This window comes from Cydia strobilella, chromosome 10, assembly GCF_947568885.1.
Source record: "Cydia strobilella chromosome 10, ilCydStro3.1, whole genome shotgun sequence".
Taxonomy (NCBI): domain Eukaryota; kingdom Metazoa; phylum Arthropoda; class Insecta; order Lepidoptera; family Tortricidae; genus Cydia; species Cydia strobilella.
In genome coordinates, this window is record NC_086050.1 from 11,648,458 (window position 1) to 11,674,954 (window position 26,497).

Genomic DNA, 26,497 nt, shown 5'->3' on the forward strand with positions numbered 1-26,497 from the left:
TACAGACCGTTTGCCGAATAAATTACCTTAATACGTATTCCCTATCTAGGGCAATTTAGGCTCTTATCGTTTACCCGCGCCGCGTCACACGCTTGACGTAACGCTCCACCAAACTAGGTATACAGGATGTTTGGTAATGGATGGGATTGATAATCCACGGGAACAGGGGACACTTCTGGAGCGTCCTTTTACACTTCGGAGTTTTGGACAGACATTAGCATCCTTGCTAATTAAGGTTGAATAAATGTGTCACATTTTTAATATTATCTTGGAACGTATTTTAAAAAATGAATACTCAATCACGTTCTGTGGACAAATATGTTCAACCACCATGTAAAACTACGTCATCAATCGTCTTACGTGGCGATAATTAAGTGCCCTATGGCTCTAGCATTTTAGCCCTAACACTAACAACCTGTATACCCACAGACTGGATGGTTCGCGTGTCTGCACACAGTTAGATTTACACTGTATACCCCATCAGTTACTATATGTATGCATGCAGCGGTTTTAATCCCGCCGTTCCAATCGAACTTTCCGTGCCGCGATTGCTTCTTTAAATAACACTTGCGTTTCTGGAGTGTTATTTTTAACGACCTGTAATTTTTATTAAGATCACCAATAAATTTTCTGGCGATTGCACTTATATTTGTATAAAGAAACGTGCGTATTTCTGAAACAGTTTTACACATCATGCAATATAAGCTAAACAGGTGAACCTGTTTAGAATTTACTGTTTACTTATTGTTATTAAATTAGGAAAAATGTCTGTCTAGTTTGTAGGTCGAATCATTTCAACTTTCCCTGGCGTCATCGTCATAGCTATTTGCTTACCCTTTACTCTCTCTTTTCACGAATGAACCAATATATGTATGGTCTCTGGGTACACGTAGTTGTTACGGGTTTAGAGGTCATGTTTGTACTATTTGAGTGAAACTATTTGTAAGGTTGCAAGCGACGGGCCAGCTGACGTGCACAGAAGCATGCCCGCCATCTCGCAGATTTAATTATTTTTTCAATAAAAGAAAAAGCAAATACGTTACACACTCGCCTAGATCCATTGTTATATAATTGTTATCATTGAAAGTTTACATGAGCATTACAATTATTTCTTGAGAGCTCTTGAATATTGATTATAATAAGGTTATAAGTTAGTAGAGTAGAGTACTGAATAGGCTTTTGTGTAATTAATTACTTTAATACACTTTTGTTACATTTGTACCTCGAATTAAATTTAATTACCTAAGTCGTAACAGTGCTAAAATGCGAGAATACTTTTTGGCGTTGCCATTGAGATTCGCGTTATCGAGCTTCCACTGTCTAACAGCGTAGTTATTGGAAATAATTGTATGGTCCTAATAAGGGACTCTATTAAGTATTATCAAATAGCACTTTAATGACTTAGGCATTCTGAATTATTAAAAATATTTACGTAAAAATGAAATAATAATAATTTGGCAGTAGCAGTATTCGCTACTCTTCACGGGCGCTATTTTAACAATAAATTGATACACCGACGATACTGCAGTGTCATATTGTTGGCTCGTCGCCATCATTTGATTGTAACCAAACTCCCTAAGGTTCGATTTTATACAGATCCGTTATGGTTTATTGGATACTAAATAGTAATATATAAATCATAATTATCAATGACACAATTGATTTCTAATGTTTATATACTTAAGTTCTGAAGTCATGCTTGAAACTAGCAGGAGTAGGTACCTACTAATAGCAATTTTATTAAATAAATAACAGTCGCCCTAATCCTACAAAGTTCTGCTGTTTATATTTCCATGCGTAGGAATATCTCTACTTATAATAAAAACCGACACGTTGACAACACCACTGAAATAGAAACAACTTAGCTGAATAAATGTATACTAGCGTAATTATTAGTTACGTGAAATGCTAATACTACATATATTGTTCCAGAATCTTCGTAAACAGATCGCTGCATTTGGAGAACATTAAGTTCTATGGCTTCGATATGGACTATACCTTGGCCGGTAAGTGTTTGCCAAATTGACTACGTACAATTTTATTACTGGAATTTATAATTACGATTTTTTTGTTATATATTTTTTTTAAATATGCAGTATAAGGAAAATTCGGAGGTACTTACCTCGAAAAAATTTACGGCTGAAATTATCACTGAACGCTTCCGAACATGGTTGGTTGGCAGCAGGGACCGGACAACCCTTTCCGCGATAAAACCCTTTCAATGGGTGACACTTAAACACGGCTAACACATTGAAAGACTTTCCCTTTTGAACTGCAAGCCCATTCATACCCTTACTTTTGACTAACCCTTACCGAAAAGCTAACCAAAAATAAGGCTAGCTCTTAATAAGGGTTACCCTTATCTTTAAGCGCTTTTTATAAAGGTTTCCCTTTGCGTGAAAGAGACAGGATTAGTATATATCTACGGTAGTGTATGAAAAGGAAAGAAAATACGTGCCTAGTCAAAGAACGCCGCCGTCGCCGCCGACGATCCCTCGGATTCGAAGTAATGTGTGCTTTATGAACAAGGTAGACCACTTAAATTAGCACGCTTATATGCTAAAAGGGAAACCCTTTATAAGGCTAACCCTTATAAGCAATATGCAAGGTGTTGGTGAGCGGATGATAAGGGTTTTTTAAGGGTATTTGGGCTACCGATTACTCAAATGTGGTAGCTTTATATAAGGGTTTTTAAAAGCAAAACAAAGGGTTTCGTCTGGCAAAGGGTATGGTGAGTTAAGCCTTATGCAATACCCTTATAAAACCCCGATAAGGGATAGCGGGCCGGTCCCTGGTTGGCAGTCCTCAACTGTGCGTTTCTCTAGAAACTTCCTGCCTCGCACAGCTAAACTGTGGAATGAACTGTCGCCTGCGGTATTTCCGGACCGATATGACCTTCAAACCTTCAAGAAAAGAGCGTGGTGTTGTGGGTGTCCATGGGCGGCGGTAATCGCTTACCATCAGGTGATCCGTCTGCTCGTTTGCCTCCTATTTCATAAAAATAATAAACATATCGCGACGACTTATCTACTTTCGGTGGAATTATCAGTAGCAGCGCTGATAATTCCGCTACTTGACGCTAGATGTCGAATACGAAAATAGTAGTCGTTTTGGTAACAAAACTGATTCATGGAGTGAGCACTATGCTTACTTAATTTTCTTTGGTCAAACAAAAGTTGACACCTGATAATTCAGTTAGGTACCATAAAACATGCCACCATCTAGTTCGATTGTCAAACACGCGGGCACGATTTTTTCTTTAACTTAATACCTTTTATACAAAATAAGTCTTTGTTTTGTTAAACTCGAGTTAAACGTAATAGAGGGAATATTACGCAAAACTGCGTAGAGGGCGTCACTAATACAAACACAGAGCCTACCGCGAAACACGAAAATCGAAAGTTCGGTTTCTGCCTCTCTATCACTTGCATATTCGATCGATAGAGAGGCGCAGATAACGAAATTTCGATTTACGCGTTTTGCGGTAGGCCACCCAAGGCCACCTGTAAACAAACCGCCTTGATGCATCAATGTCATAGTGAAAACTTGTCAAAAATTGTTTTCGGCATAGTATGTATAGGTTACTTGGTTTAGGATGTGCACTAGTGTTGCACTCTGGCGGCAGAACATTGCAGTAATACTCCCTATTGTACTTTCTTTGCAGAATATAAATCGCCACAGTATGAAACATTAGGATTCAATTTAACCAAAGAGAGATTAGTAACCAAAGGATACCCCAAAGAAATATTAGAATTCGAATATGATCCATCATTTCCAGTCAGGTATGTATACAAAAATTCTGAGTTTACGAACAGGGGGCCTAGCCAAGATAACAATCGTCGCAGAGAAACGAAACGATACGCTATCCGTCTCTATCGTACTAATATAGAGATACAATAGTGTTTCGTTTCGTTTTCTGCAAACGATTGTCATTTTGGCTAGGCCCCCAGTTGTGTTCCAACGATCTGAGCATAATTTAGCTACAAATAAGATTATCATTATCAACCATTATCATTATCAACGTTGGGTATCTATAGGCGTCTTCTCATGGACTAGAGGCAGACTAAACTATTATTTCTTTATACAGTCTTTTTTTCTATAGAAGAGTTACTATTTGATATTCCGTATATAAGCTCCTAAACCAGCCAGCTCGTTATATGTATGTAGGTACAAACATTTTGGTGATTTTCCATCAAATAAACGAGGCAGAGGGCGGGAAAATATAGTATTGACGATAAAGTAGTATTTTTTTAAATCACGGGTCGTATAGATTTACACGTTCTGTTTCGTTCCTCCGATTGAAAACACACTATCCAATTTTAGATTATTGATGTGGGTTAATTTCCCGTATATACCTTTATAAGCAATAGGTAACACAACTAATTATATACATAAATTCTTCGTAATATGTATATCCTAAACTTGAGCTTTGATTATTTTAGGACAAGTTACTATAGTGTGACCAGTTGCGTTTCTCATCGGAAAACTGAGAAGTTTTTATTGGATAATGGGTTACAATTACAATTAATATATACTTTATGTTTTCAGAGGCCTGTGGTTCGACACACTATACGGTAACCTGTTAAAGGTAGATGCCTATGGTAACATTCTCGTGTGCGTGCATGGATTTGAGTTTCTTAAACAGTAAGTCATATTAACATTCACATAATAGGTGTTAAGATTATGGAATTGCCAATTTTTTCGCAATTTTATAAATTGTCCCCTTTCAAAGAAACATTAATATGATTCATAAATGTATTGTACCTATTTGGAGACTCAAAGATTCTTCAAATAAGCTTCGGTAGGTCATTTGGTTAAGAGCGATCAGTTTGGTGTTCCAAAAGGTCGCAAGTTCGTGTCTTGCCCAAAGCGGTGAATTTTTTTCTTTAATTGGCAATTCTATACTTTAACATCCAATAACTACCAAGTTTAATCTCATTTCCACATTCTAATGTATTGACTTCTTTTTCAGTTCACAAGTATACGAATTGTACCCAAATAAATTCTTGACATTAGACGAGTCTCGAGTTTATGTATTGAACACGCTGTTCAACCTGCCCGAGACGTATCTAATCGCCTGTTTGATTGACTTCTTCACTAACTCCAAGGACTACAGCAGGTAAGCGACATTATATGTATTTGTGCTTTGTTTTATCATAGCCTGTCTAAAAGTTATGTATGCAATCCATCAATCACTATTATGACCAGGCATCGTAAACTGCGAGCGAAATCCATTGAAGTACTAGGGTTGTTACTTAGTCAAGTCAAGTCAAAGTCAAAAATTATATGTCATTTCAATGGATTTCGCTCGCAGTTTACGATGCCTGATTATGACAAAGATGACTAGCTGACACGCAAGCAGTCGTACCTTTTCTATTTACATATAATTATATACCTAGAATTACATTACATGTAAATAAAGTGAGACCCTTGAGTATTGTTACGCGTTACGCGTCGCTCTGAAGTCCATTTCGGACCTTATATTTTGTCATACATAAGTCAAATTTCAAGTACTGAAAGACAAAATTAAAAATGGTTTTGTGTGGGGTCAATTATTCTAGCTATATTTATCGGTAACATACACTTACGTAGGTACCTGTCCTGTAAGTTTACGTATGAAAATTTCGATTATTGGTATTTTGCGTAACTAATACTTTTAATATTTCAACATTCCCTACTCACTTCAATACGGAAATTGTCTACCTACAAGTTTAGTTACGTATTTCGTGACTGGTTCAAGTTTCAACGGACATTCAATCCACATTGCTAGACACGCTCTCAGGTACAGCATAATTGGGAAGTGCGTGCGCAGCGCAGACCGGACCAGGCTCATTGTTGCATAATATCGACATGCGAGCTATTCCATTACTCAACTTCCGTTCTAGATTAGGGGCCGCTTTATTGGAACTGTTGACAAAATTGAATTACCTAATTACAGTCTTGAAACTCATTCAATAGTTATTTGGTCTCTACTACGTTCTCTTTAAATGGTAGAATTAGAACAAGATAAGTCTGCAGCGATTTTTATAGTCCAGACTGCAAGTGTTATTTTAAACCTCAAACTTCTATTTAATTATGACGTATAAATAACACTTGCACAGTCTGTGCTGTCAAAATCGTTGCAGATTTCTCTTGGTCTAACTCTAACAAACCTGCAATATTGTTTCAAATATTATTCTAAATAAATAATTTGACATATAACTACATTCACTCAAAAGTTTTTTTTAAACTACTAGCTAGGTAGCGACAATGACATGATGTATATCTAGGTCTGTATAGCTCCTAAGTTTTATATAGCTCTAGTATATAAAACAAACGAAATAGAGCAAAAGCAAACAGTATGAAAAACTTAAATTCGCTGTATTTTTTTTACTATAGTATCTGAAGTAACATAAACTAATTACAAACCGACATATACCTTATCCCATTGTACGTACAAAGTTTCAGAGCAATCTAGCTAGACGTTTTAAAATGAGAGCGTAACTACGTTTGTATGGAGAACCGAGCTTGCCGGGGACTCTTAAACATTCTTCTAAGTGTCGACAAGTCACGTCCCGATCTCGTGTAAAGTTGTAAACGAATTTGGTCAATCAACACGACGCTACAACTTTCCTAACAGCTTTAGCACGCGCTTGAGTTGCACCTTACAGACTAATTTTATAATTTTCAATACAATTCTAACTTGACTGAAATGGCACACACAAATAAATGGGCCAAAGGGAGACTGTTCTGTTGGCGCTACGCATTAGATATGATTTAAGCACGCAGTTCTTCTTAGATAATAAAGGACATAAAGCTTTATTGATTTAGGGAATTCTATTAGATATTAAGACCGCACGTTGTGTTGGCTGTACTGTAGGTACTCTTTGCGCGAGTTTAAAACGCACTTTTCAAAATACTTTTTATAATACTTTTTATCAATATAACGTAACGTAACGTAATGTACTTGAAACTGAACAACAGTGCTCGCTGATCTTTACTCCGGTATTGTCTGTCAAGGTACTTGTTACTCGAAAACCTTTAAAGGATTTTTATTGCGTCACATGTACGTAATGCTTAGGTTTAGGTATTGTTCGTTATTATAAATGTCATAAGGATACATGCTAATTGCTAGTTCTCTATTAACATCTCTGTATTAGAGTAGGTGTAAAATTTAAATTTTTATTTTAAATTTACAATATTAACGATATAAGTATTATAATCTATGTTTCTCTTTATAGTTTATAATTAACAGAATAATATAAAGTATCATATCTGCACACCTGGTGATCTAAAAATACGCTTAATATTTTTTGATTCTACGTAATGAATTTAAGGAAAAAGAAATCAATGTGTCCGATTGTTCTAAATATGTGAAACATCTGCGTTTAAGCCATAATACCTAGACGTCTTACGTCTTCATTCTGATCATTCATTTATGATGCCTATCCTCGCCGTCTATGTAAAATACAGCCCGTTCGTAAACCTTTTCTCAACGAGATAAGGCCAATAATCAGTTCTGTCTCTTACAAACGTACATAAATTATACTGATTTACTAAATCCTTTATAGAGAGAAGACCGGAGTGCGCGCAGGAGACCTAGCTATGTCCTACAAATCCATCTTCCAAGACGTCCGCAATGCCGTCGACTACGTCCACATCCACGGCGACCTCAAACAGAAGACCACAGAGAACTTAGAACTGTATCTGAAGAGAGACGAGCGTCTGCCAATGTTCCTCTCTAGGATCCAGGAGAGCGGGGCCAAGCTGTTCATACTCACCAACAGCGACTACAACTTTACGGACAAGATCATGACGTATCTGTTTGATTTCCCGTATGGAGCGAAGGTAATTTTAAACCATACTGTGTTAATGAAATAAAACTATGAAAACGGATTATTTCGCGTATATTGAATGTATACATCCTGACGTTTCGAACCCTTTACAGCGTTCGTGGTCAACTGGTGACTGAGGAAAAACTACAATGTGCAAAAATACCCACATACTAAAATAATGAACCATAATAAACTATAAACTGTAAGGCTGGTTGTACATGCAAAATCGGTTCATAAGGTTCTAGTTCTAGGGTTCTAGGGTTCGTAGGGTTCTAGTTATACAATACAACTATTCTAAGCAAAGATATACGCGATAAAGCTACGCCGTAAAAAATCCGTATAATCCGTTTTCATTGTTTTATTTCATGAGTATGTAACTGTCGCGGTAACCGAAGACAATATTCATACTGTGTTCATCATATTGTGTTCTCGGAACTTCTGACAGCATTACAATTGCAACAACGAGGCAGACTATAATATATATGTGCATAGTAAAGTTAGTAGTTAGGTAAATCTCATAGTAGACATAGTAGATAATACATATATGGCGTGTGCGACATCACGGTGTTTTGACAATCCTTTTTCTGAGATGTTCAGAACGTGGTTCCTACACTATGTCTACAATTCGACATCCACGGGGATTTTAACTGAATTTTATTAGGCTATTTAAGTCGGCGGAATTCATATCATATCGTCGCCCGAAAATAACTTGTTTACGCTTTACTACATATCTTTATCTAAATATAGCTGATATTTATACGAATAACTTGTTTACGGTTTACTTCATATCGATACCTAAAAATATGTAAGAAACTGATATTTATACGCCGTTGAAAAATTCGTTAATCTATAAGCCGGGTTAAAGACACATGACGCATGCGATTAATATAAAATGTTTTGTTGCCTCATACGAAATGAGAACTTGGAACGACTGCTGATGAATATGTCATCATCATCATCATCATCATCATGTCAGCCGATAGACGTCCACTGCTGGACATAGGGCCTCCCCAAGGCTCGCCACTCCGACCGATCCTGTGCCGCTCGCAACCACCGAATTCCCGCGACCTTCACCAGGTCGTCGCTCCATCTCGTTGGAGGCCTGAATGGCGATGAATATGTAAATGAGAATAATTTTACGGGTCATAAGATGCTGTTGAACCTTTTCCCAGAAATGTCTTCCTTATTTAGATCTAGGCCTGCTTTTCATAATTCTACGCTATTCATTGGCACGATTAAATGAACATTTGTAGTCCTTGTTGCTTAGAAAATAGGCTCTACCAATCTACAGGTCGGTTGGTGTTTGGTGTTACCTAAGGAAAACTGACAATGATAAAATCGATCAGTGCAATAAATAAATATTTAAGTATTATTTTATTAATAATTTAATAAAGTCTATTAACTGTAATAGAAAAATCAAAGTAGGCTATTACCATAAAAATTGAAATTGCGTTTCACACTTAAAGTCCAATTTGGCATGTAGCCGAGTCGTCGGCGCTCTGTGCAAGTTGCACTTATACCCAAGGCGCATAAAGGGTCTTTGAAAAATAAAAAATGTTACAAATATCCCTATTGTTTTTTTTAGCCGGGCGAGCCCCACAGAAACTGGCGGACTTATTTCGACTACATAGTGGTGGACGCGAAGAAACCGCTCTTCTTCGGTGAAGGCACAACCCTACGGCAGGTCGACACAAGGACGGGCGCGCTCAAAATGGGCCACCACGTCGGGCCCTTGCATGAGGGACTCGTTTACTCTGGAGGTACTTGCTTAGTTATCGTATGGCAAATAAGACAAGGTTATCGATCGCAAAGAAGCCGCTTTTCTTCGGCGATCAGGGGCTAGGTCAGGGGCGGTCAAAATGGGCTACCACGTCGGGCCCTTGTATGAAGGAGTGAGAGACTCGATTACTCTGGAGGTACTTGCTTAGTCATTTTAGCTTCATTACCTAACAAATAAGCAGTACGGTTGCTCTCAGTGGTTTTTTTTTTAAAGGTCAAAACTATGTTTACATCTACAAATATAATTACAATCTTAGCGTAGATTTACCCAATATCGTTTAGTTGTACATATCACAATCATAATTTTATTTCGTTTGATATGAATTTGTTGACTCGTAATGATTCGTGCAAAAATGATTAGCCAAGTTTTACCAGTGAAATAAAAAACTTCCTTACACATAACATAATAGTCCAGTTGAAACAGCTTCCCAGAAGAGTGTAGAGGTAGCATAGTGTTGTGTTCGCGCATTTTATCAGTAGCCACACAAGCAGAATTAAATCATTCATGTCGTTATATCTGTGATGTGGTGTCAGCCTGACGAGTGATAATGATAAAGTTCCCACTTCATAAACACGTGACTAAGCGCTGGCCATACTGAGTATGTTCTAAGACTGATTCTTATTTATGCAGAATTTTACCTTAGGTTTCACTGTACACACATATAGGACTACGGCATAATAGCTGTCATACTTGTATGTCGAAGTCGCTTATATAAAATGGGATTTGGATTGGACAAACAATGGTAATGTTGGTAAACCAATATTAAACCAGTGTTAGTGTTACCCTTCTAAGGAACAGCCATGCAAATGAAATTCCAAAATTTGGTACTGAGATTTAAACCTAATAGGAAGTAAAGTTGATTTTTGTTTTGTTTGAAAATTTAATGAACAAAGCTAACGATTGGAAAATAAAATTTATGATTTAAATTTCATCGATCCGAATAAGCAGGTACTAAATTAGCTAGGACCGTGAGCCTTAGGAGGTTACTACACCCGTTTTATTGTTACACCATTAGGCACAGTAAAGTATATGTATTTCATATTTAGCCAAATAACAAATCCCATCAACTGTCCACTTCTACAATTTTTTTCCTCATATTTCAAGGTTCTTGCGACGTGTTCACCGTCCTCATCGGCGCCAAAGGCAAGGACGTGCTGTACATCGGTGACCACATTTTTGGAGACATCCTCAAGTCCAAGAAGATCGGCGGTTGGCGCACTTTCCTCATCGTGCCTGAACTAGTGCAGGAGCTACATGTGTGGACGGACAAGTGCCAGCTGTTCGCGCAACTGCAGAGTTTGGACGTGCAACTTGGAGATATGTACAAGTAAGTCATATTTTCTGAATATGTCGTATGCTAGACAATAATAATAACCGAGCTGTCCGCCCTCATTCCAACTGATTCTCAAACACACATTTTCAAAGCAAGCATAAATAGGCCAAATTCTACAATCGTAAGCTTCTTGGCCTTGATTTCTTTTCCTATCACAAAGTAGGGCCCATCGTTTGGAAAAGGTGGGCACATTTTATCCTCCACAATTTGTTTTATTGTTTTTACATCTTCTGCTTCGTTGCTGTTGATTGATGAAACTTACAGGGAAGTTTGAATTACAGACGGGTTGCTCTAAATTATTAATTTCCATGTAAACGAAAACCGAAACTCAATTTTAATTTTTAATTTTCAGAGACTTGGACTCGAGCACAAAGGAGAAACCGGACATTTCAAAACTGCGGATGGCGATCCGTGACGTCACGCACAAGATGGACCTCGCCTATGGCATGCTCGGCTCACTGTTCCGCTCTGGTTCCAGACAGACCTTCTTCTCATCACAGGTAAGATTTTATGAGACATGTGCTCTCTACATATGGCTCTACAACTCATGTACAAAGGAGAAGCCATACATATGGAAGCCGTGGGATGGGATCTGTGACGTCACGCACAAGATGTACCTCGCCTACGGTACGGTATGCCTTGGTTCCAGACAGACCTTCTCATCATAGGTAAGGCTCTATGTGACGTTTACTCTACATATGGTTCTACAACTCATGCATAATAAAATTAATAAAGAAACCGGACATTTAGAAGTTGTGGATGGCGATCCGTGACGTCACACACATGATGGATCTCGCCTATGGCATGCTCGGCTCACTATTCCGCTCTGGTTCCAGACAGACCTTCTTCTCATCACAAGTAAGAGTTTGCCGGATTTAGCCTACGGTATGCTCGGCTCACTGTTCCGTTTTGGTTCCAGACAGACTTTTTCATCACAGGCAAGGTTGTATGTGACGTTTACTCTACATTAGGCTCTACAACATGTACTGCAGAATTGGATGGACACATTATGAATGGAATTCATTCCTAAATTGGCCATGTACTTTTGCAGTTCTGGGTATACAAAAGAGAAACCGGACATTATAAGTTGCGGATGACGATCCGTGACGTCAGGGTATGCTCGGCTCGTTGTTCCGCTCTGATTCCAGACACACCTTCTCATCACAGGTAATACTTTATGTGAAGTTTGCTCTACATATGGCTCTACAACTAAACACAACGAGAAGCTGGTCCCTATCGTCAATATGATTCCTCCCTTTCTCATTCGGGAGTTGAAGCTATCACGCTTTGAGCTGCCCGATCAATTTAGTACGTATGTGATTGGAACCGAAATTCCTGCGTCACATTCCTTTCCGATTGATCTTTCGAATTCTCTCTCTGCTCTGTCTTTCTAAGCGGTCTTAAATGAGTGTTAATAAATGTGGTTAGATAATGCCTTAGGCCTAACATTGATGATGTGTGACATCCTGACATCACATGTGTTGTTTTCTTAAGCTAAGTAATATTTGTTCCGTGACGGTTGTTAAAATAACGTGTACCGTGTTAATGTAATTAGTAAATGGTTGTAAACTTGTAATGTAACATCGCAGGTGGTGCGATACGCGGACCTGTACGCGGCGTCGTTCCTGAACCTGATGTACTACCCGTTCTGCTACATGTTCCGCGCGCCCGCCATGCTCATGCCGCACGAGTCCACGGTGGCGCACGAGCAGCGCTTCACGCTGGAGGCGCCCACCATCGACAGGTCACGGTCACGACTCTATCTAAAAGCTTGCTAATAATTAATGTCATTACCGGGTCTAACTCGATTATAAATTTCATTATTTTACCATCGTTGGTATCGTTTTCATTTTCATTTTTTCTTTTTTTTTTGCGATAGTTTAGTGTTATAAAAACTTACTATTACCAGTGACAACTTACAAGATTGTAAATTTAACAAGTTTCTGTACCAGAAAACATAATAAGCGACAAATTTGTATTATTCATTTTTAACAAATATGTAAATTGTAGGAATAAATCTACATTTGACATAAGTCTGTAAACCTTACAAAGTGTTAATAATAGACGGATGTGTACTGTACAGGTCCCGGCACCCTAGCGCCGTGCGCGCCTACAGCCTGGCGTCGGTGGGCGACGACACGGACGACCAGAGCGCCACCAACTTGGACCCCAAGGACGCTAAGGTACAATTTATTACAATCTCGACTTTGGACGGTTCCATCTCAATAGGGAATATTATACTACGCAAAACTTTGCGTAGGGGGCGCCACTAGCATAAACTGTAAATGATGCAACTATCATGTTTATTCGTACTAAATAACCGTAACCGTAATTGCTCAAAGGTTGACTGGAAGAGATCCCTTATAGGGATAAGTCCGCCTTTGTACATTGTATATATTTATGTTCTTTTATTGTGTTTGTAATCTGTCTTATGTACAATAAAGTGTTTACATACATACATACATACATAACCTGTAAAAACATGTCAAACCTGTTTCCAAGGACCCGCCGCGGGCGCCGCGAGATAGACTACCCGTCTTTTACTAACTGTGTGAATTAAAGAGGGACGGGTAGTCTATGTCGCGGCGAGATACTCTCGCGCCAATCATGTGCCCGGCTGAGGAAATAAATAGTATAACATTATCTTCGACCTTTTTGATTATCTTTTTTATTTATGACACTAATAAGTTTCTGACTTTTGACAAATGTCATCATTGCCGCTTGTCGCACATTTTAGAATAAATTGTCAAAAGCACTGCCAATGATTAATACAGTCTGTTTCTTTTTGTTGTCGATTATTGGAAATAATTTGTTTGAAAATTTATTTTTTTATCTTTTGTTCTAATTAAAAAAATATTAACGTTAGAGCATTCCTGAGAAGTAACCCTACCTGGGATTTCAGGGTTTGTCCAATGGCTAAGGATAGCCTGTATATGCGTAAAGTTTAGTGTAGTTTTTTTTAAGCTTTCTAAAATAGCCCATTATCTTGAAAAATGCAAGCCCATATGTAACATGTGTAATTCAGCGAGCCGTCATTAAAAAGGACCTATTTGACCTAATGTAATTTGTAATAACAGGACGTGCGTTTCGCGGCGGGCGTGGGCGGCGGCTGGGGCGTGGGCGTGGGCGGGGGCGGCGGCGGGGGGTGCGGCGCCAACGTCCCGCACGCGCGGCCCGAGACGCCGCGCCGGCTCACGCACACGCACGACGAGGACTGCTCCGACGACGACGAACAGGCCAAGCACAAATAAACCAACCTCCCCCTCCCCTCCACCCACTAACCGAGCTACATCGAACGGCACGACCCGTACTATTTTAATATCGAGACAACACGCGGGACTCGTTCCCGTCGGAATGGCCGAGCGGACGGCGTACCGGGTGACGTCCGGAATCGAGTGACTTGACGTCCGAATATACAGGGTGATTTCTAGGTCGGGATCCAAAACCACTTTTTCTGACTGTTAACGATCCACATTATCTTATGGTAGCATTTAATTAAAAGATAATAATATTTTTTCCTATTTTTTAAGTAAAATTAATCTTATACTAAGTAATCGTGGTCTCCCTATGACTTTTGAGATACGCTGTATGGAAAGCGACGAGACGTCACTTTGAGCAGGGTGACCAAATTGTATGCAAAACTGTTTTTTTCTACTTGTCATCTGAAAAATAATCATCATTATTGGCGATAAACAATAATTAATGACATCATTAGGCTCATCTTTGAATTCTGTATGATGTCTTGTTCTCCTGCTACGCGACCCCGAAATCACCCCTGTAGTTACAAAATATACAATTTTCACACGGGGCCCACTTTGCGTCAGGACGGCCGAATAGCCGAACAAGTATACGAGGTTGTGGAATATGCAAATAATTCCCCATGCGCGTTGGATAAAACACCAGTCCCTACAATCTTACGAAATAATACATTAAACCGAATACTTCAATATTATGGTCTTAGTAGCAGTAGCATTGGTAGCGTTTATGCAGAAGTGATGCATCGTTTTCTTTTTAATACTTACTAAAGTAAAAAGATTTCGAGACTCACTGTGCATTGTGAAATCACTACTATGATGGTGATCTCGACATATTTCTCAACCTTTGTACCGTAAAATTATCTCAATATTGTTAAAGAAAATAACTTCTTATTACTGTTCTACTTCTGCATCAACTAATATTTTCAGATATTTAACCACAGACAACTAGACTAATAGACGTTCAAAGCTCTCATGCGCCACGGATTCTTTTCCGTGGTGCATGAGAGCGGGAAACTCTTTTTGACGCGTCTATTAATTTAGTACTCTGTGACTTTAGAACTTGCCTTAAACTCTTGTCAATCATTCTATAGTGCTTTTAGCTCAATACTGATAGTCTGATTAGACTAATGTAATTTTACAAAATAACAGCTCGAATTACAAACGCTACGTATGTAGTTGTGTATAAGGATTAAAATTAAGTCTCGTTTGGTAATTCAATCTTAACCATTTTCCAGGCCGCACCAATCTACAAGATTTTCCCAAGAAATTCATATATATTTCAATTTTCAATTAATCCAGCTTTGATGATTCAGTTGAAGATGTCACATTTCCCGAAAGTGCAATCTAATTTGAACCTTATATCGGAATGCTAAAGTTGAAATTTTATTAGCGCGTATGTGGTCGATAAATCGTAGGTACTATGCCTGGAAAAGAGTTAACATTTTGAGTGTTGATTGTTTGAGTAAACATATATGTAGCTTGATAGGTAAACATATTACCTCATAACAACAATAAGAGTTATTTAGTAGAATAAAAAATAGTAGGGTTTGATACACGATAAGAAATAATTTAAATAATTATCAAAAAAATCCTAAAGTTTGGTCACCTTACTTGTCACTACAATGAGTGTCGAAAATTACCAATGAGTAGTGACCATAGTTTTAAAAACGAACTTTTTGAAAAAATAAAAAATAAATTTTGTTTCCGTAGCTGTTGTTGCCATCGCAATGGCGTTCAATTATAGTCGGTAAGTGTGATTCCATATTAGTCCGTTTAGAATTGTAAAAAAAAGTTTTTCCCGCAATGGAAAAGTCTGATTCTGGTGATGATGACGTATTGTGATTTGTAATAAGTACCCAGTTGTAGTTATACTGTAAGCTTGTGGGTGCTATTACGTTATTAGTTATATAAATAGATATCGACCGCCATTTGTATTTTAGTGCTCAACATTTAGATTTAGGGGCCATATTTTGTGTGAAAGGACTAGTCTTGTTCATATGGATCAAATCTAATGTTGAAATGCTTGAGTTACATATATGTAGTTTTTTACGAACCGTTTAAATCGTTTTTAAGGTTACTGCCTGTATTTTGACTAAGGGATACTTTAGACTTAATGGCAAACCTTATATATTGTAAAAAAAGTGTCATTTGTTCCACAATTACCCATGAATTTATAATACTTTCTAACCTTAATATTGTGAATGCGAATTATTTGATAGACTAGAGTAGAGGTAGGAGAATGTTTAACCCCTTAAACGTTCAAAGGCAGACGGTACGGCGAACATTTAGAAAAGACGCCACTAAATTATTCTCTTTGTGTTGCTGCGTGCTGTGATTTAAAGGGTTAAATAAAAAGTCCCTGTCCCTGTAAAAAAAAAATAGTTTCATAAAAATAGTAAATACTAGTTTTGCCAGTGGCGAGTATCGTTACATTTTTACGGAACAGGGATTAAAAAGTTGTTGATTATAGCTGTAAATAGAAGTCAGTAGTTTCTATTAGGCTATAATTTTAATAATGTTCTATTTACCATACTCGCATTTCTTTGATTGCTGCTATTAAAATTGTTTTTACATTTTTGTAAGAAACGAATTATTGTAAATACTTAGGCCTCTTTTTGTAAGCTAAGTTTTTGTTAAATCATTGAGATTTTATTTGTGTTGACATTGCGTTTACTTTATGTAATATTTAATTTTGATTGTTTTTATGTGTGTGTTTATAGGAACAAATAGCTATTATTCGGATGTAGCATAATATTACGTTTAAAAAGAGGGATGTTTTGTATCTAAGTATAGATTCCACTTTTTACTAATTACACAAATGTAGAAATTATAGATCGCAAAAAATAAATAAATGAAAAATAACGAGTGGTTTATTTTTTCTTAGTAATTAAATAATGCATAACAGATTTTTCAGGAAAGCTGTAGTACAAAATAATGAACTAACTAATAAAGCGAAATAACATCTATTATTTATGCAAATGCCATCAAATCAATCTTGGTGCATCACTACACCTTATAAAACAAAGTCCACCGCCACGTCTGACTGTTTGTATGTTAATATGTTCGCGATAAACTCAAAAACTACTGAACGGATTTTCATGTGGTTTTCACCTGTCAATAAAGTGATTCTTGAGGAAGGTTTAGGTTAGGTGTCTAATTGGTTACGGTTTTGTGTAACCCGTGCGAAGCCGAGGCGGGCCGCTAGTATATAAGGAGCGTACCACAACAGTAGGGGCAACCTAGTAGCCCCCTGTTTATTGGCGCACCGCATGTATAGGTAACGTTTTCGATTTAGGGTCGGTTGCACGAACTCTGTCATCGTTAAAGAGTTCGCTAAATTGTATTGTATGGAAAGTTTCACAGTAAACCGCCGCGGCGCGCCGAGTGTCGTTGATCAGTCTGTCAAGTGCGGATGGTGCAACTGGCACTTAGTCGACATGGTGGAAAACTCTACACCGCGCAGAGAAGCGTGCATAAACTACTGTTTATGCACGCTTGCTGTGGTACGCTCTACTAAGTGCAGCACCTGCTTATTGGCGTCGAGTGTCAAGATTTCGATTTAATTCACAAGATGGCATGTACCTACGCTTTACTTACGCTACGGTTAATCTACAGGGTTGCAGTATGCAGTTAAAGCCCTTTAATTAACTCTATCCATTCGTTTTTACCAGCTTTAATGAATCTCCCTCAGCTAATAGATGGAAATTCTCTTTAACAGAAACAGGAATGACAACGTTGCCCAGTCAGCCGCAGGCGTTATAGCAATAAGTCTTCTAAATACTCTGCGAATTCTTCTTCACGGGATTTCTCTTCAATTTCTTGGACTCCTGAAAATAATTACGTTTTAAAAATAATCATTTTTATTCTTTGAACGCCAAGACCGCTACCTACTTATTAGTTGCGAACTTGCGAGTGTAAGTAGGGCCCATATATACCTAGAAGTATACAGAGTACTTTTTTAAAGTGGGACAGTATGGGTAAATCTGAAACGACTGAAGATAGAGGAAAACTGCCTTAGGAACCATTACCATTAATTCTTTTTTTGTGAAAGGGTTTGTGCATACTAAAAATTTTGGTAAAGTGTGTCGTCCATATACCATATAGTTATTCGAATTTATAATCTCAAAATATTGTTGCAAAAATAGCAAGCCCTTCGCTATCAGTGGCTTACCTTTCTTCCACGAGGATTCGTTCGTTGCCCCCGCTTCGACGGCGCTAGTCGAAGCCGTCGGCTCCGCGGGTTCACTAGGCGCGCTCGATTCTTCTTCGTCGCTACTCTCTTTCTCTGATGAAGAATCTTTGTCTTTTGGCTTTTTCTTCTTCTTGCGACTCTTTTTCAACCTTTTTACTTCACGCTTCTTTGATCGATAGTTCAATTTGTCGGAGCATTCTGGACACAAACCTGGATAAAAGAAAATAATACCAATGAAATCACTGTTGGAAAAGCATGCAGTGCCTGCTAGACTGATATATCTAAAGCTAGCTATACTTTATTTTATGAACAAAAAGTTGAACTCTTCAAATTAAGATAATACGAGCCTATAATCTAGGTTTGCGGATCATTATTTATAGAATGAACATGTTATTTTATTTATTTTAACTATAGTTTGTCAAAGGACTGTCTCATTTCAAACATAGACAGAGAGAATCATACTATCTTTCTTCACTAATACTAGCACCCAAAAGAAAAGGATGAGTATAGTTTTGTTTTGTTCTTTACTGACAAGATTTGCTTGACCAACTATATCATGTCCAATCCAAAAAAAGTACCTAAGTCCAAAGACTGCGGTGCCTTCAGGCATGCATTTTTATCAATCAACCATAGAATATATTATTATATATATTTATCTTCATAAAAATTTATACAAGGCATTCCAACTAAACCAACCTTCTTCGCGTGGTTCCAGAACCACCCACAACCCACACCCACAAAATCCAGATATTTCAGTCAACCTACAATAAAAGCTAAAAATAAATATCTCAGTGGGTTGCGACTGCGACCTACGTAGCGTGGCTGGTTATATTCTCAGCCGATGCCTCACACTCGAATGAACCGAAGGCTGCTTTATTCCTATAAAAATAAGGTTCAACAAGCCTTTACTTTTAGAGAAAGACCTGGACGAGAGCCAAATGGCAGCGTTAGGTTGTGGCAAGTCCTTACTTTGGGCGGTGAACTAAATTTAGCCTTTGGCAGCAGTCGTTGGGATTGCAAAACAGGCTTCTGAGATATTCCTAGTTTCCTACATGTGGGAATAAAAGGCCTGTTGCTTGGGTTTTAGATACGTTTATGAGTGTGTAGGTAAGAAGATGCTCTTCTACATTATTATTATTAGGAATGGGCTTTACTGCTTATCTGAAGTATTTAGCCTGTCTATGCAAGTACCTAATCGGTTAACCGCGGCTCGCATGCCTCTTTTAGGATCATTTAGTGTTTCAACAAGTGCGAGTCGTACTCGCGTACGAAGGGTTCCGTACCATTGCGCATAAAAAAAACAAGTTTGTTGTATGGAACCACACAAAATAAAAATGTTCTTTACTAAAAATACGAGAGGTAATTTTATATCAAGACTTACGCAGTTTGACAAGGGCATTCTTCTTCGCCCCATCCTCAACATACGCGAAGTTTACCTCCCAGGATCGGAGTCCACTGGCGTTGGTACAGTGTTTGCTGCCACACTGGAATTGGCCCTTGCCGGCCACCACCTCGCGCTCCACTCGCCACCGGAGTGCAACCTGGTTCAACATATTCAAACTGCATAACGAGCTGAGCTGAACTTGAGCTGAGGCTGGGGGCTGTAACGAGGCTATTGTCAGGAATGAGAATAGTTATTTGTACAACAAGAGGACACAATTGCTAAAAATATTTTTTACAGTACATACGGTGCTACTTTCTCGCACTAGTGCGTAAATGAGCATATTTCGTGCATATGTCGAAAGTTTAACGTTGTACAATACACGTGCGAATAGGTAATTCGCAACTCGTGTCGATTTAAAACACTCCCTGCGGTCGTGTTTTAATTTATCGCCACTCGTTTCGAATTTCCTCTTTTCCGCACTTGTATCGTAAATAACTATTTTCATCATACAACAGAACTGATTAGTCCCTTGAATTTTATACATGTACAATTATAAAGTCTCCAGTGGCCTAGCTAGAAACTGGAATTGCATGAGTTTCGTGACGTTGTGGATTCCCATCGGTAAGAAAGTAATATTCGTAAACAGAGAGAGCACATAATCTGGTTTTATATAGAGGTCTAGTCCGTCTACTCAACCGTGCTCGAAAAGTGGTTGGAAGCCATACTTCATCTGTGTTTCTGTAGGTATCGTATCTCTCGATTAAATATTATACATACCATACCATACCATACATTAAGTATAAACCAGCCTAATGCACTTGCAAAGAGATTGATTGATTCAACCCTTTCCGTTCCCCATTTACCTATTCTTTCCAACATTACCTACTAACTTTATTATGAATTCGTGTTTCTATTGATTCAGAATCTATTTATAGGTACCTACTTACCTTATTCTAATTCAGAGTAGGTAAAATTGCTCTCTCTCACACACATTGTCTTCGCGCTTCAGTGACCGTTTGCGTGCAACCAACGCGTCTCCAAAATCATAACGATACCTACTCAAGTACCTCTACAGCTACACCTCTACCTAAAGATAGACCTCTTAGATGGAAATAGTTATTTGTGCAACAAGAGAGTAAAGTTGATTTTTCTTGCGAGTGTTTATTTTGAGTTCCGAGAAAGCGAAACATTCTATAATCACGAGCGAAGCGAGTGATTCTAAGTTAGAATCTTGAGCGTAGCGAGGGACTCAAAAACACGAGATGTAAAATAACATTGCTCTCGTGTTGCACATATAATTTTTCACCTCAGTAGTGAGAAAATATTAAAGATTAAAATGTATTTCGAATTACACAGAACAATACAGAGAAAAAAAACAATTTGTAAAAGAAGTATGAAGTGGCAGTTCCTGGCCTTCACTAAATTAAAAAGCTACATTGTTTCACTCCCTGGAGTGAGGAAAGTCGCACTTTCGACACTCCACTAAATTAAAAAGCTACATTGTTTCACTCCCTGGAGTGAGGAAAGTCGCAGATTCGTCACTCCCTACCGTCAAAGAGTAACGAAAGTAGGCTTGTTCGAGCTGCTGAGGTGAAAATTAAATAGGTAGACTGAACTTACAAATTAACGTGGGAAAAGCGTTCCCAATTTTTCAAGTAGGTATACCTACTCGTACTAGCCTAATAGTCAAGTCTTCTCCGGAACACAAACGTTTCAGACCATTTAGTAAGTAATAATACCTTTGAGTATACCTATTGAACTACCTGCCAAAAAAAATGCCAAACCCATTTAAAATTCTCTTCCTACCTAGATAAACAGTAGTAGATACGATCGTCAGTTTATACATATAAATAACGAAGAACATCGGTAAACAGCTCTTATAAATAGCTACCAACCGATTAGAAGGAGGCTGTAAGTTTCCGTTAGCGCACGTTATAATAATAGCGCGGAGGCGAGGGTACGCGCTCGAGCAATTCAGGTTGCGCCCATTGATTCGTAACATCCTTTATCCAAAGCGCCGACCGACAGATGTGCGTTACTGTTTCAAGTAGCGGCTGTATGCTGTCAGATTCCTAACACATGCGCGAGCGCATGCACGTAGACTCTTTAAAAAAAACCAGCGTAACGTGACCTCTGGATTCGTATTCGCAAATGGAGCGCATTTAAACTGGTTCGTTTTAGCTGTCAACTCGCTAATCTTTTAGAATGTCACCCTATTCTATATTTAGCTCGTCCGAAAGGCACTACGGCCTGCGCCTGCGATCATTGTTGCGCTCGCTCCCCAGTAAATCACACAAAGGTCTCGCGGGAAAAAAAGGCAATAGTTCATAGGGGAGCGGCCCCAGCCTTAATGCTATACCTATAGGGGACGCAGACACTATTGTTGTTAACTCAATTTACATTACCTTTAATGTTGCCTTATTCATGGGAAGCCGTTGGTGTACCGTTTTTAACCGAAGTAAAATAACAAGCACATTAAAATAAATTGACCCTCGATAAAACAAAAGCCAGGCACATAACAAGGCTAAGTATACAGGATGTAAATCATTATCTTACGTTAATTAGAATGCAAACTAATCATCTAATTAAATAAATAATATTGAAAATACAGGATAAATATACATCATTAGGTACAAATCCTATTGAAGCCTGACGACCGCTGCTATTTGTAAAATGTAACTAGTACTTACTCTGTTATCTTTGTATCTTGTTAGATCGCATATACAGTATTCTTTGTAGAGTTTGTCGTAATATTTCTTAGCCAACTGTCGCTCCCAGGTGTCAGCAACGTCGTCGTCTTCCCAGAGAAACTTGTGGTTCTCCCGGATGACGTCGAGGTCGGTCCGGTCTCGGGACGTGTCCCGACCCAACACCGTCGTAGAGCCTTTCTTATTGAGACAATAAACGTTAACTAGGTACTTATGTAGCTCATACGGATTAAGATTACGCAATCTCGCAGACATTGTAACCTAGAACAAGGGAAAACGCATTAAAGAAAACATCATTTTGAAACAAACAACTCTTTAATAAAATCGAAGATTATTACATTTTCAATAAAACAGTTTTATAATTCATATCAAACGGATCTTATTTCTAATTGTCATGTTGAGTCTACAACAAGGTGCATTCGCGCTCGCAGCGCATTGATGTCGCATCAATAAATAAAACATTTGTGCACAGTTAATATCTACTCTGAATATTATTGTCAGTCTTGTAGATTTTGTGTATTTTCCACTTGGCTCAATTTTAAATTATTATTCTATAAACAAGTCATGCAGTTAAACATCTAAATATTTAAATACAATAAATATATTAAAATATAATAAATCCATACTCCTAATTTAACCTCCGCTTTTCTCCTAATTAATTATAAGATATTGACAACCAGTTAATTGAAAGAGTGGCACAAATATATAATGCTTTGGTTTTATAGCCAATTGTTAAAATAACTAAACACCTAATATATCTTTGGGATTTCATCTAAATAAATATCTATTTGGCGTTTGAAGGCAAGTTTTATGCAGCAAAAGGATTTGAATGACAATAATATTTGTAAAATAACCCTTTTATACATGTTGGCTAAAAAAATAAGTGCATTCCCGTTGCCAGGGAGGTTTTGGGATTATACTGAGCAACTTTTACTATGGGATCAACCACGAAATCGCGGAAAAAAATTTGGCTCTAATACGTTTTGGCTGGTCCATTTTCTATGGGAGGGTAATTTTTTTTTCGCGATTTCGTTGTTAGTTCCATAGTAAAAGTGGCTCAGTATAATCCCAAAACCTCCCTGGCAACGGGAATGCACTTATTTTTTAGCCACCCTGTATACTACTAGCTAATGTGTGCCCACAAGTACAGTCAGTGGAAAGCAGTTTTAGAATTAAATCATAATTTTGTGATGCTTGTTTCTTTACAGTCAATTTAATTATACAACTGGTAAACATTAGCCAACTATTTTTAACATTCTACTTGTTCACTTGGCTTACATTCATACAATTACTTGAGACCATTTCAAAGGGATAACATTACAATATTTTTCTCTCATTAATATTCATTTAGCAAACTTATCCCCCTTTAATTAATACATTGGTTAAAACTACGAATTAATGATTTTCTGTGGTAAATATTGTTATCCATTAATGTATAAATATATTCTAAGAAATTATTTGGTATTGTCCTTACAAAGGTATGCATAGAATAGGCACATTAAAAATATTATTGCTTTGGTTACAACACAGACACAAGTCACTTATAAAAAACACTTATCTAAATTTTGGCATGGGAGTCCTTTACAAAGTACAAGTGATATTTTTATTACCTTCTAGAAAATGTACAAAATATATAAAGATTTAAAGCTCTTGCAGAGACACAGGAACAATGATTAGTGGTGTTGACCCCATTTCACAATAGGCCTGAGCTATCTTAAGCAAACATTAGGCTGGCGGCTATCTGAATCTTTGGACATTTGACCTATATTACCCACAAGTTAATATCACTTTACCATATCTAAAAGGCAACTTTGGATTGAGATATGTGTGACCTTATTATAGAGCACCTGAAAAGGCATTTTCCTACTATACTAAAGTATCCCAAACATGCATATATAAATCGCATAAATAATGAAGTCCTTAACCTAAACAAAGCAACTACAGAAGCACACCAGAGTGAGGACACTCGCATAAACACACCATAATGACTAAATTATGAACTAGATCATGATTTTTCAATTTGGTATAAAACAATGCAAATTATAAATAAACAAACATACTTGACTAAGTTTTTGGCAATTAGAGAATGGGAAAATTGTCTGCAAAATGCATCCTTCATGGTATTTCCACTTAAAGAAGATAGGCTTGGAAATATATCAGAAAATATAAAAGTCTAAGTACCATGACAGATGCATAACACAGTTTAAAACCGTAGTATACATGATATCCCATCACCCATGGGTTTTCTCATGTTTTTTCATATTGTCGGAGCGGGTAAAAGCTTTATCGCAAACTCCACAATAATAAGACTTCTGTTTCGTATGCACAGTCATATGCCGAGACAGTTCACTCTTAGTTACAAACTTCTTCTCGCATACTGTGCATGCATGTTTGCGCACATTCAGATGGAACTTCATGTGTATGGAGAGTGAGCTGGACTGTGAGAATGCTTTATGACAGAGTTCACAGACAAATGGTCTCTCACCAGTATGCTTGCGCAGATGGTTCATGAAACCTGTTTTGGTGTAGTCCTTCTGACAGAGGTGGCAGAAACTAGATTTTGAGTCCAGCATCCCAGGAAAGTGACTGTTGATGTGTTTTCTTAGCTCCCAGTAACTAGGGAATTTTTCTGCACACACATGACATGGATATTTCTTTTCTTCGGTGGGTTTGGCGCTACAGTGGTGTGCTGATAGCAGTTGTTCACTGGGAAACATCTGATTGCATTGGCTACACATATGACTAGCCTCAGAATCGGTAGACAGGGTGACCTCCAAGTAGTTTTCTATTGACATTACATTCCCATTAGAACTATCGGCGTCGTCATTTTGCACCTGGGACCCTTGATCAGCTTCAGAAACTTCTTTGGTATCCATTTTCTCTAAAAAATTCCTAAAATCTAATGAGTCTTTGGTCAAATTGTTATTGTCGGGCTCTACGAGATGTAGAACCGGCGACTCGCTCGGCGCCCGCTCCGGGGACATCTTTTCGTTGTCCGAATGGTCTGGACGTGAAGACGCGTTGTTGTCGGACTCCCAGTCATTTTCGACGATTTCCACATCCGAATCGGAGTCTTCGGCACTGGAAACCGAATTTTTGACGAGGTGGAAACCAATATCATCGAATCGCAGCACGTTAGGAGGAAGTTTCACCCCCACGATAGCCTGAATCGCCTGCCATGAAAGCTCCTGGGGGTTGTTCTGCATATTACTCGCACTACTATAACCTACAAACGAGTATTCACTGATTACCAGATTTAGAAACCTCAATAAATAAGCCAATAAGTGAAAATAATAAAATTGATTATTTACCTTTTATAAGTACGCGTTTTGAAATAATAAATAAGCAGATGACACTGATATGATCTACATCTAAAAATATTATGCACTGCACTTCTCCTGCTCTTTATGGATGCGTCTTCGACTCTTTGTCATTTTCATTTCATTTCATTTACATGGGCATAGCCAAAAGCGGTTTCAGTACTTAAAAAAATGCTTGTACAATTTGTTTTTAGAAAAAAATAAAATTTAGGATTAAAAAATGTACATTAATTTTAGAAACTAACATTTAATAAACCATTTCGTTGTTTTTTAGTTTCAGTTTGTAAAAAGAAATTGTTTGACCGTATACATAATTACTTTGATCAATCGACACTCCAAAAAAGTATATTCAACCATAGACTAATGTTGCCATTTTTCGAACAATAATTAGTATTGAGGGGATTTAGAGTCGGAGTAAGCTAACTATTGACTTTAAGAACATGTATGTACAGTTCCATACATCAATTTGAAAGGTGATTAAATTTCGCTCTTATTATGCATTACGTAGTATATGTACTTATAGTTGGTCAAACCAAATTGTCAGTAAATAAGAACAAAAAAAACTATACTCATCCTTTTCTTTTGGGTGCTAGTACTAGTGTAAGACAAAGATAGTATGATTCTCTCTGTCTATGTATGAAATGAGACAGTCCTTTGACAAACTATAACAATATTATGGGATATCAAGGTACGAACACTGGCAATCTTA

General features: G+C 37.8%; 2 protein-coding genes across 6 annotated transcripts in view; one reads left to right on the forward strand and one right to left on the reverse strand.

Moving 5' to 3' along the window:
• LOC134744567 (cytosolic purine 5'-nucleotidase) overlaps window positions 1-17,034 on the forward strand; it is a 30,682-nt gene extending 13,648 nt beyond the window's left edge. For all 3 annotated transcript variants that reach the window (XM_063678407.1, XM_063678406.1, XM_063678408.1), the window contains 11 exons: window positions 1,933-2,006; window positions 3,665-3,782; window positions 4,549-4,644; window positions 4,973-5,119; window positions 7,551-7,827; window positions 9,400-9,574; window positions 10,699-10,921; window positions 11,280-11,427; window positions 12,517-12,671; window positions 13,011-13,110; window positions 14,005-17,034. In XM_063678407.1, the coding sequence (XP_063534477.1) occupies window positions 1,933-2,006; window positions 3,665-3,782; window positions 4,549-4,644; window positions 4,973-5,119; window positions 7,551-7,827; window positions 9,400-9,574; window positions 10,699-10,921; window positions 11,280-11,427; window positions 12,517-12,671; window positions 13,011-13,110; window positions 14,005-14,178 (1,687 nt within the window). In that variant the 3' untranslated portion in view covers window positions 14,179-17,034. The remainder of the gene's footprint in view (window positions 1-1,932; window positions 2,007-3,664; window positions 3,783-4,548; window positions 4,645-4,972; window positions 5,120-7,550; window positions 7,828-9,399; window positions 9,575-10,698; window positions 10,922-11,279; window positions 11,428-12,516; window positions 12,672-13,010; window positions 13,111-14,004) is intronic.
• Window positions 17,035-17,148: 114 nt separating this feature from the next.
• Window positions 17,149-25,913, reverse strand: LOC134744643 (protein FRA10AC1 homolog). Of its 3 annotated transcripts, XM_063678537.1 has the most exons (5): window positions 25,780-25,886; window positions 22,451-22,729; window positions 19,758-19,917; window positions 18,356-18,586; window positions 17,149-18,011 (listed from the first exon to the last, which is right to left on the reverse strand). In XM_063678537.1, the coding sequence occupies exons 2-5, from the start codon at window positions 22,721-22,723 to the stop codon at window positions 17,941-17,943; spliced, it is 735 nt and encodes a 244-aa protein (XP_063534607.1). In that variant the 5' UTR covers window positions 22,724-22,729; window positions 25,780-25,886; the 3' UTR covers window positions 17,149-17,940. The 3 variants fall into 3 exon arrangements, with proteins under 3 accessions (XP_063534607.1, XP_063534605.1, XP_063534606.1); XM_063678535.1 differs by lacking the exons at window positions 17,149-18,011; window positions 18,356-18,586; window positions 19,758-19,917; window positions 22,451-22,729 and adding an exon at window positions 22,765-25,694 and having other exon boundaries at window positions 25,780-25,913; XM_063678536.1 differs by lacking the exons at window positions 17,149-18,011; window positions 18,356-18,586; window positions 19,758-19,917; window positions 22,451-22,729 and adding an exon at window positions 22,765-25,711 and having other exon boundaries at window positions 25,780-25,878.
• Window positions 25,914-26,497: the final 584 nt, after the last annotated feature.

What these genes read in the sequence shown, in the direction of transcription:
- LOC134744643 (XM_063678535.1), bottom strand. Translation starts at nt 25,674, where the DNA reads ATGCAGAACAACCCCCAGGAGCTTTCATGGCAGGCGATTCAGGCTATC.